General features: G+C 41.0%; 1 protein-coding gene across 4 annotated transcripts; it reads left to right on the forward strand.

Annotated features, from left to right (window-relative positions):
* Positions 1-1,644: 1,644 nt before the first annotated feature.
* Positions 1,645-14,303, forward strand: ELMOD2 (ELMO domain containing 2). 4 transcript variants are annotated; one of them, XM_040581114.1, is made up of 9 exons: positions 1,645-1,744; positions 1,913-2,060; positions 2,897-2,925; positions 4,252-4,346; positions 5,111-5,240; positions 6,178-6,311; positions 6,908-6,976; positions 8,119-8,252; positions 13,194-14,303. In XM_040581114.1, exons 2-9 carry the CDS (start codon positions 1,916-1,918, stop codon positions 13,265-13,267), a joined length of 810 nt encoding a protein of 269 aa, XP_040437048.1. In that variant the 5' UTR covers positions 1,645-1,744; positions 1,913-1,915; the 3' UTR covers positions 13,268-14,303. The 4 variants fall into 4 exon arrangements, with proteins under 4 accessions (XP_040437048.1, XP_040436962.1, XP_040437130.1 ...); XM_040581028.1 differs by lacking the exon at positions 13,194-14,303 and adding an exon at positions 8,666-13,052 and having other exon boundaries at positions 6,178-6,296; XM_040580973.1 differs by lacking the exon at positions 13,194-14,303 and adding an exon at positions 8,666-13,052 and having other exon boundaries at positions 1,646-1,744.
* The last annotated feature ends 2,219 nt before the right edge of the window (positions 14,304-16,522 follow it).

Below are 16,522 nucleotides of genomic sequence, written 5' to 3' on the forward strand. Positions count from 1 at the left end.
GTTAGGTTTTATTTTGATATACATCAAGAAAAGTCTCATCAGCTAGAAATGTCCATGCTGTTCGCACAGACCCACACTTTAAGGATGCACCTGCTGGACTTTCTAAGTAATTCCGGTAGCTCATGCTCCTAATGAACTGAGAGCAATCCACACGTGGGCATAAGGAAGTGACAGCAAGGACCTGACCACCCTTTCCATTTCTTCATGCTGTTACAATTCCTCTGCCTTCCCAACATCAGACTGTTAACACCCCGCTGCTGCTGAAGCCAGGATTCTCCCGAGGACAAACTTTCAGCCTACCTGTGTTTAAACACCGTAGCGGCACCAGTGCTCAGCCAAATGGCCAGATGGGAGGTGTAGCACAGTTTTTTTTCTTGATCTGAATTATTTGCTCAAAGTTGTCTCACATACAAGCTAAGCAGGAGCTGTAGCTTACCCAGGCCTTGCAACGCAGATGAATTTCTTTCTTCCAATTCCTTTTACCAGTTCTTAGGCACTGGATCTTTGATACTTTTTAAAGGTGTTTTCTGTTTTTTGGCTTATGTGTAGGTAACGCGATAGAACCATCACGCCATCCTCTCACCAAGTAAGAATACTTTTTAATAAAGGGAAATATTTATTAGTTTATTTTTGTCCAGCAGCACGCCAATGCTTTAAAAACCAGATTACTTGCTTAAGAAGTTACACTGAAGAAACCAACCACCTGCTGCCTCAACATGCACCGCCTCTCCTCGTGGTTGTGAGGAGCAGGAATCAGATCTGCGAACAACTGAAGCTCACATATCAAGGTTTCCCCCACATGAAACTCTGCACCCCTCCAAAGGGAGGGTGCCAGACGTGTTGGCCCACCCTCAGAAATCCTCTGTGGGCCACAGGCCACCAGACCTGCTGGGTGGCTTTTGATTCTGTACGAAAGGTGCTTCAATTTCCTCACATCAAAAAAAAAAAAAAAAAAAAAAAAAAAAAAGTACCAGAATGTGGTCAAGCAAGTCTGTCAGCTGTCTTCCAACCCTCCAAATTTTGCATACAATTCAGAGGAACGGGCACCCCTTCCGCTGCCCTCAGAGGAACTGTTCAACCCATATTTACCAAAACAATCGTTAATTACAACTAAACACAATGGGCGCAGCAACCGGGAACTAAATGAAACGCTTGGGCTGAACCTCTTCCCTTCAGCCACGGCAAAGCACCCCCCCTTAGAAGCGCCGAGCCCAACTAAATCCCCAACGTCCTTCCCGGTAGCGTTGCCTTCAGCTATAGCGGCGCCTTGTATGTATAAATATATATATGTATGCGTAGCAAGGAGCCTTCAGGCACGGTTTTGTGACCACTAAAGGAGCACAAGCGATCCCCAGCCGTTTTGCACGGCGCCGCCAGCGGGCTGGAGGCGGTGGCCAGCGGGACGGCCCGCCGGGCTCAGCCTTGAGGGCCCGGGGCCGGCCTCCCCGGCGCTACCGGGGGCGGCCTGCGCCTGCCCCGGGCTAAGGGGGCAAGAGGCGGCGCTCCCCGAGCTAGGCCGCCCGCTCGCCCCTCGGCCCGGGGCGGAAAGGCGGTGGCAGAGGGAGGGCGGGGGAGCGGGACGGGGCGCCGTTACGGCTCCCCGAGGAGAGCGCGGCGCGGCCGGTAACGGCCCCCGGCCCCTCCACACCGGCACTTCCGCCCCCCATCACTTCCGGGTCGGGGCAGGCCGGCTTCCGGCGGCGGGATGCGGGGGGCGGCTGGGCGCCGCTAGGTCGCCGCCACGGTGGGCGCGGGGCGGCCGTTGGCGGCGCAGGCGGGCGGCGCGGCGCTGAGGGGACGCGGCGCTGAGGGGACGCGGCCGGGCGGCCTTCCCGGAGGGCTCTGGCGGGGCGGGAGGCGCGGGGGGCGCGGCTGGGGGCGCGGGCGCTGACGCGGGGCTCTCTTCCCGCAGAAGATGCTGGTGCACTTGTGGGGCTTCCTGTACAGCAGCTACGTGCGGTTCTGGCTGAAGTGGCTGTGGAGGCTGGTCACCGGCAAGTGCGAGCTGCAGCGCCTCCTCGACGGCTGCGGGGCGGGGGCGCGGCGGACACTGAGCATAGGTAATGGGGGCTACCGGCCGGGGGTGGGGTGGGGGGCGGGGGGTGCTGGACTGTCCTGCCGGCCCGGGGTTGGGGTGGGGGCTACCTCTGGAGAGCTCTTTAGAAACGCCGTGGAAAGCGGGAGGTGGGAAGCGGTGCCTGTCCCCGGCCTGTCCTGAGTCGCTGTGCCCGCCCCGCCTTCCCGCCTGTTCCCTGAGGAATTTACCTCAGAGTGCCAGGTTTAGTTCCCTCGCCCGCTCGCCAGGGTAATTCCAGTTCGCTGCAAAAGGGGGGTCGGAAATCTCAACATTCCCCAAGCTTTGCCTTTGTTTTTACGTGCCTGTTACTAAAAAAAGCCCCTTAGAGCAGACACAGAAGCCTGCTGCGGGGGACACGACACACACACACGACGAGTGCTTAACTGCACCACTCTGCTTGATGCAGAATTCTGGTCAAAAATAGTAATTTAAGTATCTACTTACAGTTCTCACCCTTTGAACAACAGTTTGAGGAAGTGACTTTGCTTCCTTATTGTCTGCAATAAACACAAAAACATTTCTGAGAAAGGAGACGTTCTTCCCTCGACAGCTTTGTCTTTGTACAATTGATGGATGTTTTAAAAAATCCAAGTCTCCTTTCAGCATTGTACTGGAGGGCGATAAAAGGATCCATGTAAACTAAGACCTTCAGTTACCTGATACCTGTTGATTCTAAGGTGCAGTGATTTTTGATTCATTACATGTGTATAAGGGATGCAAAATTTTATACTATGTGCATGCCACAAGAACACCCATTGTCATTGATTTAAAACAACTCAGTTCAATTTAACTCTGACATTTTTTTTTTTTGTATTACAGAACATTCACTGGAATCATCAAAGAGTAAGGTAAGAGATGCTAGAGATTAAACTGTAATTAAACCTTCTTTCAGCATCAGATCCCAGAAAAGAACATGTCCATTTACTTTCTGAGGGTGGAGGGAAGTAGAGGAATAAAAGGCAGAGGGGAGAGAGCAGCATTTTGGGTTCTGGATGCTAGGGTTAGTCAGGGTTTCTCAGAAATAGCCCCATGTCCCTATTTGCTTCCGTCTCTCTGAAAGATCACCTGCTCTCTAGCAGGAAGTTGGACAAGTCGTTAGAGCTGCTGTTCTTGGAGAGGGTCAGTTCTCCCTGTCACACCGGTCTCTTTTGCTGGTTTTGTAGAAACCAGAAGTGTGATACGGACAAAGCAGTTAAACCCAGTGTATGCAACGGTGTCTTGAGTTGTTGGAAAAAAAATGTCATGCGAGTTTGCAGGTAGACATTTAACTGACAAGCTCATTCCAGTTGTACTGTAGCAGTTAGACATAAGCTGACACTTGAAACCCTCAAATTTGTATATCTGGAACAAAACTTTTCCTCTTTTGACAGTGAGGTGGCTGCATTCTGCCTTTTTGTAGCTGTGATGTTGAGAAAGAACTAGTAACTGCCACAAGCATCTTTGTTGCAGTAGAGCACAGTATGGATAAATCTTTTAGCATCTCTTAATTAAGTCAAATGTATTAACATTCAATTTTATAAGAGTTAACCTTTTGCTTTACTGAAATGAAGCTGCTTTGGTGTTAGCACAAATTCTGTTAAAGAATGCACTGTAGCCATAAAAAGTTTAGAAGACGAAGTAAAATTGTTGTGATTTTAGGTGGGCACTGTATAATTGTCATTGCTAGCGTTTGCCCTTTATTCTAGAAGACTGCAAAAGAGCAGTGTCTTACATCAAGTTTGTTTGTTTCACACCAGCATTGAAACCTCAACTCTGTTAGCTCTCCTAATTCTGAAGCATTATTTCCTTATTGAAGTTTTATCACGTCTGCTCCTCCGTAGCTGTGTTTGTTTCAATTGGATTAGGAAAAACATCTTTCAATTCAGCATTTGAAAGCAAACAAGAACCTGGACTAAGAAACTCTTGAGCTCTTTATTTATTCTTTGTGGGACTTCTGTGTAATCGTTGTTTACAGTCTGACAAAGTTATAAATTATGCTTTTATGTAATTAATACCTTTTATATATACCTTTTATATGCGAGTTGAGCCCATTTGTTGTAGACAGTTGCAATAAACTGACAGTTCTCCTTTGATAGTAAAGAATACATACACGCCAGGTATACAGAAGCTGAGAAATAAGAATAAAGTAGATTTCTGCGTTCCTTACTAAGCCTTTTACTGTGTTAACTGCCTAGGTTTTAAGAAATGCCGTACATGTTGAGGAAGCTGAAGTAGAGAAGTGTGTGAGAGATGTAATGAAAGAAAAGAAAATTGAACAGAAGGATACAAGGTATGTTTGGAACCCGAACATTAAGTTCTTCATTCCAGACAATTCTGACTTCTTGGCACGTTCTTGCAGTTGCTTAATCTGATAAAATATTTAGGCCATTAAGCACACATCTTTACAATGAAATTAGAAATTAAGGTATGGTTTCATCCTCTTGAGTTCTAGAAAATAAATTGTGAAGTTTTACTTGACATGGATTTGGGATAAATGCATCTCTATCTTGTAAGTCCCTTCTGTTACTACTTATTTCTAAGTAATATGATTATTGCATAGGTTGATTACATGAACTGTATGTAATGGCTTGGATATTGTTTCTGTTCATCAGTATAAGTAATTATGAGTAGCTGAGAGGAAATATTGTCAATAGTCAAAATTTTAAGGTTTGTGAAATGCTTCTTTGAAGCTATAAATATTTCTGACAGTTTCATTTTAAGACTTAGAAAAAGGTTGGGGGTAAGTGAAGGTAACAAGAGTCAGCATGGTATACGGAGTTTTCTTGTGTCATCACAGATTTTAGCTATTTAGCTTTTTCTTCCATAATTTAAGCGACAGGGCCTGACAGAGTTTTTCTAAGTAAAAATAAGTTCCATATATTAGTATATTTAACCAGTATGCTTTAGTTTGAAAGATAAATGTGAAGCACTCCTAATTCTAATGTTCAAATTGCATTAAGGTAAGAAAGGTCTTACCTGGTAGTTCAAGCAATAATTTATGGCTGACTACGCCTCTTTAACAGCTTCTGTGTGGTGGTGTTTTTGTTATTTCAGGTTTAAGACAAATCTGCATATATCCTTACTGCAGATATCTGGTTATAAAAAACTGTATTTGAATGTGGAAAATCTGAGGAAGGTCCCATATGATTCGGAAAATGAAGAACATGAGGAACAGTTAATTGAGGTAAAAATAATATTTTAAATACAAAAGCTGTTTGTTTGGGTTTTTTCCCCTCCAAGTCCAACAGCTTGATTTATCAGTAGTATTCTTACCAGCTGGCCTATTTAAAGCTCTTTTCTACTTGTGAACTGCTAAGTGATTATTGAAGTGACACATTGAAATGCAACATTAAAGCAAAACAAATTAGTAAACTAGAATTACTTGCTCTGGGATTATTTTATGTGAAATCAGACGTAACAACAACAAATAAGTAGGAAAACAATTTTGTAATGGGTCACTGAGGAATCCTAACTAAAAAGATATTTAACCTTATGCACATGTCTAACATTGTAAATGAATAATTACTAAATAAAAAAGACACTAGTGTTTTCTTATATTGCATCCCATCAATGTCAAAGAGGGTAGTCTAATGCTGGAAGATAAACCAATCAGTAATGTATTTTAGGTAAGAATAAATAATACCAAGCAAATAGCATAATACTGCTCGAGGCTTTTCTCAATAGCTTCTACTGTGCAAATATATTAGCATGTCATTTTCTTAGCATTTCATAATTAACTTGCTACACAAGTCCCAACATTGACACGTTAAGTAAGCATTCACTGAGAATTTGTATTTCTGTTTATAGCTGTCCTGTTAGAAAATGATGCATAAATTAATTTCTGAAGTGAAACAAAGTCTTTGTTTCTTTAGTGTTGATGCAGTGGCTTATGTCTGTAAAGGGGAATTATCGCATTTAATGTTAAATGTAGAAATTTTCATAATTGCTGAAATAAGCCATTGTAGTGTGACTCCAGATTGCCGCTAACGGAAAAGAACAGCATGCAGATTGTATCCTGTTCCTTGGTGAATGGTTTCTAATGTGCAGCAGCAAGTGTTCTGAAATGATGTGACCTGGAATACTTTAGCAGCTGTGCATAACATGGAAGCATATTTGTGCAGCTTTGGAATTTGCTGATGCCTCATGAGAATCTGAAGGCCAGAATCACCAAGCAGTGGTGTGACATTGGCTTCCAAGGCGATGATCCCAAAACAGACTTCAGAGGAATGGGCCTGCTGGGGTTAGTGAATCTGGTGTAAGTGAAAAGAAGTATTTATGTTGTAACTAATTTTCAGTATCTGTGTATTTTCTCTAGTTAGTGTTTCTAATAATGACTGAATAGAAGCAAATATAAGTGGTAGCTTCTGTACAGCAAAGCCTAGTGTTTTCTAAATAAGTCAACATTTCTGGCAGCTGCACATCTGTAAACGTGGTTGGGTAGAGGCCAACAAGCAAGGGGAGCAACAGAAAGTTACCCAAGACACCTTTTTTCTTGTCATATGATAGATTCAGTAGGTTATAATTTAGAAAGTAACATGTCAGAAGCTTAAAAAAATCCTGAATTACTGTAATGAAAAAAACCCAGGTTTGCATAACTTTGCTAAGCTAATTTGCAGACTAGAATGAACTTCTTATTTGATGTTCAGACACAATGATATTTTTTTTTTACTGTATTGGTTCATGCTGAATATAATCCAATTTGCTACCTTCTCCTTGGTTTTCATTTTTTGCCATTTTTCAGTACAGAGTAGTTGTCAGCTTTAAAGCTACATGTTTTTATGTTGAATGCGTTAATATTTTTTCATATGATCTTAAAAAAAAATAACGGAAGATTCTGTTTTACATTGACAGGTATTTCAGTAAGCATTACACTGATGAAGCTCGTCAGATCCTTTCTCGTTCAAATCACCCAAAGCTGGGGTAAGTCACTATATGACTTTTCCTGGGTTGTTCTGTGCAAGAGCTCATGTGAAGATTGCCAAGTGCGTGTCCTGAAAATAAAGAGGAAAATATTTGTGTGTTTTTCCATTAAAGGATGAAAAAAAGGGCCAAAGCAGAAAGGCGTGAAAAACTGAACACAGAAGTAAATTTCAGGCTGGGAATTATGTGCAGCTTTTTTTTTTTTTTTTTTTTTTTCCTCCAGAATAGACTTGTTGGGACAGAAAATATTGCAAAGTATTGGCTCTGGTTAGCACAGTGAACACCTTTAATGTAATTGTTAGCTTTATTTGTAATAAGCTTAGGTTTGATTTAGAAATGAATATTAGTTTTTTGGCCTTTGTACTAATCCTGCGTGGGGATGGTATAGATTATCTCTTAAGGTCACTTTATTTGCTAGGTTTCTGTTCTGTAGTAAGCATCTACAAACAGATATTTTGTTGTTCAGCTTTAACTTCATTTCTGAAAACTTTGTGTATTAATACATTTAGCTCATTTTACAGGGAAATATCCTCTAAAACGAGTCCGATGCAGAGGGAAGCTGGTAAACCTGTGCCTATCACCTGATCCATCTAGTCCCCAGTTAACTCAGCCACCTACCAAGAATGAGAGGCTTTCGTGACTTCAATTGTAAATCATACTGCCTCACGCAACTAGGTCATGAATAGGATATCCAAGATGTTTAGATCAATTGAATACCCATATCATTGACACAAATTAATCCCTTTTTTTTTCCTGTGCCGTGCAGTAGAAAACCAGGGTTTTCCAGCTTGAAGAGGTTGAGATGGCCAGTCCATTTATATTGTAACAAACATTTTTGATGTCAGATTTTTAATATTCCAGCAGATGTAATTATTTCAAATGAGCAGATGGAGGTCAATGTTGATTAGCCTTAGCATCTCATTATTGCCTAATGGAGGCATTTGCCATACTATCGTATAGAAAACTAGCATTTTAAAATAACTTTCTACATGATTGGATGCACCAGGGAATGGGAAGAGTGGTCTGTAGGCCGGAGTCAGCTTGTCCACAAGCACCATCAGAAAAAATTGACTCTACAGTTACCTTAATATAGACCATTTCAGATCCATAAGGTAAAACGTGACCTATGATTGGTGTTGCAGATATTCTTATGCAATAGTTGGAATCAATCTGACAGAAATGGCATACAGCTTACTTAAGAATGGTGCTTTAAAGTCTCATCTGTACAACATGGTCTCTGGATTGCCACAGATGGAGCACTTCCATCAGTTTTACTGTAAGTATCCGTAGCTTCTTTAGTACTTTAGACTGCTCTGGGGAGGCCTGCAACACAGGTTAGGTTTTTTTGAGTGCATTTCTGCTCTTTTCTCATTAGGCAGAGCAAGCTGTTTATCTTCTGGATCAGGTGTTGGAAATGCACCTGGTGCTTATATGTGCTACAGAAACGTGCATTTAAGGGATAAATTTGGGTGGCTTTCTATATATTAGAGACTGCAGTCTGAAAGCTCAGTATTTGTAGATTATTTTTTCTTTATTCATTGTTACAGTGTCCAAAAACCTGCAGTTGACTGGGATGGAATAGCCTCTGTTTTAAGGGATTGAATAGAGTCTAAGGGATCATTCTAAGTCTAGCTAGATAAAGGTAGAAAACTCTGCAGGTCATTTTTGCAGATTTTATTTTCTTCACAGGTTATCTGGTTTATGAGTTTGACAAGTTCTGGTTTGAAGAAGAACCAGAAAGCATTATGCACTTCAACCAGTACAGAGAGAAATTCCATGAAAAAATTAAGGGACTTCTACTGGATTGTGATGTGATACTAACCTTACAAAATACAAAGAAACCTTAACTCCTCTGCAGTCTATGAGGTTCTGCATCACAAATGGAATTATGCATTTGGATGGAAGTTTTGCATGTTTCACCAAAAACTGTTTAATAACAGAACTTTTTTTTTTTTTTACATTTTAAAAAAATAATCAAAATTCAGTTAAGAAAGCTTGGACAATCAACTTCTGTTTACAGCTCTTTATATGCTATTCTCCAAAGGACAGCTTTTTATAAAAAAAAAACCACAAAACAACCCACAAACAAAACCCCTAACCAACACACTAACACAAAAACCAACCCACAAATCTGAAGAGCCTCTGAATCACTTGCTTTCACAATTTCTTTAATACTTCTTGGCGCAGGAACATGAAGCAGATATTTATGCTGCATCATGTTTTCCATGAATAGGTTTGACTGTTAATTGTCTTTTTAAAAACTTTTTAAAATTGAAGTTACTCCGGTTTTAGACTTTTTGTGTTCTTGTTCTGTACATGTAGTTGACACTCATCCATGTTAAATTTTTCTGTAACGAAGAGGTCCACAAAGGGGATGTATTAGTTGCTTATTATTTTGGAGGAGAGGCTTAATCCATCAACATACTGACATACTTACTAGAAATTACTTCCAAGGAATTTTTTTTTTTTATCTATGGATTTGTGTCAGCAAATTCCTATGCTTGGAAAAAAAGCTTAGTTTGCAAATGAACAAAAAGAACTACAGATCATCAGCGTGAGGATCAGATCCTCAGACTAAAGCTACTCCTAAAAATATTCTTACTGTAAAAATATACAATTCTTTCTGATCTGATTGAATCTGCTCAGGTTGTTTGACTGTCTGTCTGTTGTCAGCCCTTTCTTTTAGCAGCTAACGGAGTATTCTCAGTGGGAAGTACAAGAGAGTTAGATTAGCCCTTTTATAAAGTTCACTTGTAAAAACCTTCATTGCAGCTGCAGTTCCTATTTTGTGAAAATAAATCCACGCCTGAGTACAAGTCTCTGACAAAGATATATTTTCCATGGAAGGGATGCAACTGCGATGTGTTGCTTAGTCTTGGCATCCTCAGACAATCTAGTCAATAGGACTTCATATCTATATTGTAACTAATTATTGCTTAGAGTAACTTTAAACAGATTTGGTATGACCATCACTTCATTTTCTAAAACCTACTATTAAATAAGTGCCTTCTGCTTTATTCAATCAGCATTTTTATGATTCTGTAACCAGATCATACCCTTAGAAGCTTGATTTACTTGGGAAAGACTCTTTCAGTATATACCTAAATAGCACACAGTGGCACAAAATTTGTATGCTAACAGAAGCTTTCATGCCTTTTATTTTTTTTAAATCATCTCAGGTAAATTAGTTAACTTCTAGTCAATGACTAATCATGAAGAGATTCCTGAAGAATACAAACGCTGAAAGCAAGAAGAAAAAAAAAGACAAGCCCCATTTTGTAATGAGTAATGTTACACTACATAAGTATTAAACGTGTTGTTAATAGTATTTAATACAACATCTCCTTGGAGATAATCAAAACCCAACTGGACATGGTCCTAAGCACCTGCTTTAGGTGACCCTGCTTTAGGCAGGGGGTTGGACAAGGTGGTGGTGTCATATCACACATCCAGAGGTGCCTTCCCACCTCAGTAGTTCTGTGAGTCGGTTTTGTGTAACGCGGGGCTTCTTGCACTGCATCCACCCAGTTGCTCTTGAGCCCTTGGGTGTCAGTGATCTTTTATTTGTGGGAAAGCTCCTGATCAGGGTAGACAGGGGGTGTGTAGGAGGTAATGCAGTTCTGGGTTCTTTTTATGATACGCAAGGTACAAACAAGAGTTAAACAGTTCTCAAGTTCAACACGTGCAGGGTGGAGAAGGGTTAATTTCATCTGTGTTGGGTTGATGCTGCTCTACTAAAAGAAAAAAAAGTAATGTTAAGATGCTTGGAGGGAGCATATTTATGGTTATGCCATGGTGTGTAAACTGAACAGCTAAAGTGACTGGCTTAGGTACAAAACTGACCGCAGGAAGCCTAGTTCTGCTGCTCTGAGGTACTTGGGTCCTGGAATTCTCACCACTGAAAAAGCTGAGATCCCATGGAGAGTGTTCTGGGATTTGGGTCGTGCGGCAGAGCTCTGGTTCTCTGACCCTTGTAGATACTGTACTGTACATCCCTAAAATCCGAGGGAGGAAGTGGAAAGCGGACATTCTCCCAGTGGCCGAGAGGTTAGTTGTCTGTTACTTTCTAGCCTCAGCTTCTGTCATGTTTGTCTTCCTTCATTAATAATTGCTTGTAGATTTCCTTTGCAGGTGACGTGAGACTGACCTTTTAAATTTCAGAAGCCACCCCAGTATGTTTAGCAGCAGCAGGAAAGGAGATCCCAGTCTCTATTGTCATCTACTGCTTGCTAGCAAGTACCCCCATGCTAGACTCTGCAACCTTTCTTTTTTTTTCCCCCGATTTTTGCAACTGTTGCCAAAAAGAAGTCTACTCGGTCCTCTTTCCAGCCCCGAAACTTTCACTCTGTTCCTTGTTCAGGAGGAGACTGATGGTTTAATTACTGTTGTGGCTTTTAAAGCCCAACCATCAAGTTTCAGATGTCCTATCACACACCTAAGGTGTTTTAGTGTAGAATGTAGATTAAGACCGATGTGAGATGCATAGTCATTTTTTTTAAAAAAAAATCCAAGTGTTAGATGGGAGTAAACTGGCGGTATACAAGGAAAAAAAGTAAAGCCAGCCATCATCAGATGAGTGAGATATATGGGAATTCATTAGTTTGCATGTAGTAACTATGGTGAGTGTTTATGTTAGGCTCCAATACAACTCCCCAGTAAACAGTTAGGATTTGCATGTAGCTTCCTATGAACAAGTAGCCCAGTCCTTCTGTCTAGGAGTCACTGTGCGTAGGTAGACTAGTACTGGGCATCCCTGTTTTGCCCCAGTGGTAGGCTAATTGTATTATGGTGGTAGCTAGAAAATATATGGAAAAAGGTAAAATTGTGTTTAGGGAAGGGAAGAACGATGTTTTACTAGTCAGTGGTATTTTATACTAACTGTGTTGTAGGGTGACAATCCTAAGGTTATGGAAGATTCAGAATGGAGGTAGGCCACCTTTCTGCAAGTTGATATAATCAATTTGTTGTTATTTTTATTCTAAGAGTCTTGAAACCTTGGTAAATTCTCTTGTTATTTATTAACTGTTGTGTTTTAAAATATGTGTTACTAGAATTCACAAGTACTGTTAGTTTTCTAACTTGCTGCCTCTTTAAAACATTCACTGTGTGAAAGCTTATATGCAATTTAGAAAAAAATAATCTAAAACTGAAGACAACAAGGTGGTTCTCTAAATTTTTTGTTGTTTCCTGTAGCAAATCTTCTAACAAACTACCTCCACTTTTGTTGTTTAGTGTACACTTGAAACATGGTGCCACTCCCTGAACTAATTAGTCTGAAGATAAGTAGAAGTTTGACCACAAGCAAAAGCAAAATCTAGTCTTTTTACTAAGTAAATGCATTGTTTCATAAGTAACCAACGTGGTTGGAAAGCGATTTGAAGATGGTGCTACTTAGGAAGGAAGAAACTGAGAATGTTTTTAAACTGGTTGTGCTTCTGCCATCTGGTACAGCACTGTAAAGAACAGGGCATTTTGTCATTTTGTCCTAAAGGACAATAAATAGGAAAAGGGGCCAATTTTAAGCACCTCAGATAAATAGTTTTGGATTTTTACTCTTTGAAAAACAAAACAAAAAAAAATGAAAGACACACACAAAGCCCCAAGCATTCATTTTCCTGATTTTTCATCCTAGTTTAAAAAAGAAATATTTTATAAAAAAATATTTAGCTTTTTTTTTTTTAAGAAATATTGTGATGAAAAAGTTTGTATTTAGTTAGGTGGGAGTTCAACAGTCAGTATTCTTGAAAATACTTGCTAGTGAATGCGTGGTAAAGGTGTAACCTATTGTTTCTCTGTCATACTTGTTTTGTGTTGCTGTAGTACACGAGCGATCAGTCTCTGGACCGGTGTTTGTTGTACTGGTCTGTATATTGTCTTTCTCTAGGGGAGAAAAAACCCACAGCCCAAGACAGCTTGTGGGCAATTTCTTCTTATCACACTGTGCTTAGATAGCTGCATACTAATAGCAATTTCTGTTTACCACAATATTAAAGCAATAATGTAAACTGTGATGTCTATGTAATAGAAAGATGTTTACAATGGTAGCAAATAATAAAAAAACCCAGTTACTCCAAAATATTGTCAACATTAGTGTGTTATGGCCTGCTAGAAAAACATAACAAGTTCCAGTTAGCCCTGCTCTCAGTTCACGCACGCGCACTGTGATATGGCAGAAAGCTTTATCCCTTCGTATTTTTTTTTTTTCCCCCCTCTCCAGCTCTGAGAATTTGCTTAGAGGTCCCTGTGGTTCTCGTAGTGGGCTGTGTTTGTGCCTGGGAAAGGCATTATTAGGAAACAGCGCTCCAGCACAAGCTGCTGAAATGGCAGGCAGCAGAACAGCTGTGTCTGTGGAAGCTGAACTGGAAAACACAGCAGCTGCAACAAAGGCTAGCTGGCTCACATCTTCTAGTTTGTAAATCATCATCCATGACACGTGCCTTAAATCAAACACCGGAAGAAAGGAGTAAGATCTAAATCTGACAGATCCATACAAAAAGTGTTTGCTTTTAACTCTCAAGATTAGTGTGATACCACAGGAAAACATGCTTACATGCAAGTCCACTTGAAATCTTACATCTGTTGTAACAGGATATGGTGCAATCGGAAAGTCCGAGCTCGACACACGTTACAAATGTGTGTTATGGCCTAATTTAACTCTCACTCCCCTGACCTTCCTCAGCCTGTTATTCCTGATGGAAGCCACAGCTGCAGAGTGTGGCACACGCCAAAGGTGAGAGCAAAGGTGCCCTGCTTTGCAAGCTGAGGGGTGTCTCCGTCCATCTTCTCACTTTGTCTTACACCTGACCTGAAGGGTGGTGGCATCCCTTGCTTCAAATTCTTATGGTTCGTGCCATGGAAAGCAGACCTTACTTCCTTGATGTATAGCATATATTAAAAGCATGTTGTGTTGGAAGGAGGCAGAGTAGTTTTGCTGAGTTTCTTTAGCCAGAGCACTACGTTGCTCTCTTTAGTGATGGACCAGAATTTTGATTATGGAATGTAAGAGAATATTACACAGGTAGGCTGCCATGCTCTGCTGCAAGCGGTAAAGATTTATTACTGCTTTACTTCAGTTGCTTTTGAAATCCTTGCTTTAAAAAAAACACCACAAAACCCACAGAAAACCAACCAAAGCCAATCAACCCCCCCAAAAAAAACAACAAGGGTTTTGTTCGAAGGACCTGGAAGTTAACTGGAAATGCAGATATTTTTTTTCAGGAGTGCAAAACTCCAGGAACAAGACTGAGAGTTGGGGAAGAACTCTAGAGAACTTCTCTGGAGAAAGAAAGAGAAACCCTGATAAGTTTTAGTGTTCGGGTTTTTGTTTTGTTTTTTGTTGTTTTTTGTTTTAAACCAAGAGATTTTTTTTACCTTTGTCATTTCTACCATGCCTTCATCTCCATATAAGCTACACTAAATAATTTACTCGGTTTTTCAGTTCCATTTGATTTCTCAGGTAGCTTTTGTTTCTGCCTCTGAATTTTAGGCCAAACACATCTATTAACATACCAGAATACCACTACATGAGAACAAGATGTCACCTGTAGTCATTTTTATTTCTTTGGAAGCACAGAACAGGCCCTGCACTATAGAAACATCCCATTCCTCCAAACCCCGAATGCCAAGTTGGTCAGTTACGCAAATACCAGTTATTTTAGAGAGCGGGATGAGGATGCAGCTATGCAGGAAATATAAGCAGAGATATTGAAGACTGCAGAAAAGAGAAAACCAGAGTTAAATTCCCTTCTGATGCGACATACTGCGAGACGTTATCTGCCACCATTTATTGGGAGCATCTTGCACTGCAGTTGAGGCTAACTTGCTGTATTTCCATCCCTTGCATTCCCAGCACTGAAACACTCGTAGCAGCAACACTGCGACTACCAGCTTGTGTCACGATTCTGTTATTAGCCATGTTCCAATGTAGCATTCACTGCCACGGTTTTGTTCTAATTATTTGCTGTTGGGCTAATTCATATTTTCACTATTGACTAAATCAGCATTCTAAATGAGCATCAAAAGACACAGCTCCCACTTGAAGTATATAACATCTGACTCAAGACTATCTTCTAGCGGAAAGAAACAGAGATAGCATAAAAGAAATGTTTTTTTCCCAACCAGATGATGAGGCACAGTAATAGATGTGACTGCTTTGCTTTCGTTCTTGCTTTAACATTACACCTCAGTATGTATCTAAACTGGTGAGCGCATCACGGCCCAGCCTTCTCCCACAGCATCAGGTGTTGATGCCAGGGTCTGAAGGACGGCCCCAGGTGCTGGAGCCTCATGCTTTACCTAAGCAAAAGGCTGAGGCACACTCCACCAGAGGCTGGGCTAACCTACCAACCCATATGCTATTCCTCAGTATTTTCCTCTTTTTTTTCCAGCTGTTTTAGTCTTAAGCCCAACTAGTCCATTTGTCTTACAAAAACATATACAACAGCATCCAGTATTTTTTGCAGTTAACATTTCATTTCTGATAAAAAGCATCTTCTAGCTACAGCGTACCTCATTATTAATGAATTACCAGGAACTGGAACAGACAAAGAGATGATGGTTAAGTCAGTCACAGGGATGCCAGAAGTTTGAAGAGTCACAGCACTGGAAGTCATCACCGCGCGTACAACCCAAGTTGGTAGGACCATGGCAAGGGCGAGCTGTGCTCCCTGCCTGTAATAAATACACCGGTACCACCACAGCTGCCTTCTCTGAGCTGCTGCTTTTTCCATTTGGGAGGCTGTGGGTTTACAGTGCTTACGCACCAGCTTCATTTTGATGCCCTGAGCACCCTGATGGAATCTGGCCTCTTTGCAACAGTTTCTTGGTTTCTGGATCGTACCAGACTGCACCATCACCTACTGTTGTGAGACTCAGTTACCACAGTTTCAAAACGCTGCTACAACATTAAAGATAAGTAATGAAGACCCTCTGACAGGGACCAGGCACAGCTTCCCAAACAGAAGCACCACCTCTTTGCGTGACCATCTGCATTAAGGCTACACCATTCTCCCGCAGCCACACCATACATACCATACCAGCCTCTGCCATCTTAATTTACGATACAACACCTGACATACGGCACCTACTGTAACGGAAGCTCCAGCATCGCTGTGTAAGAACTCCTAAGGTGCTTTTCTCTTTACAATAGTTTGGATGTCAAATTTTCAGTAGGTTTAATATAACATAACAAACTTTCTGTCTGCTTTTCCAAAACTCATGTCGGAAACCTTTAAAAGTCTTGAACACAACCTTCAGCTCTAACACCTAAAATGCAGGAACTATAAGATGCTACAACAAAGAAAGTAAGTACCATCAATCAGCATATGAGTAAGTTGAAAGACAGATTGGAAGAAAACGAGAAGAATGTTTATGGCTTTTTTTTTTTTTTTTAACCTAGAGTAAACTCCATAAAATAACCTCCCGCTGCTCCATCATCAACTGTCTGTCTCTCGGCAGGCAGCACCCTGTTGCCACCAGGCTCCTACCAAGCTAGAAAAGCAGCTCCTGTCAGTGCCCAGTCAAAGATCTCAGCTGTGAAAAGGAAGC

This window comes from Falco naumanni, chromosome 1 (assembly GCF_017639655.2).
Source record: "Falco naumanni isolate bFalNau1 chromosome 1, bFalNau1.pat, whole genome shotgun sequence".
Taxonomy (NCBI): domain Eukaryota; kingdom Metazoa; phylum Chordata; class Aves; order Falconiformes; family Falconidae; genus Falco; species Falco naumanni.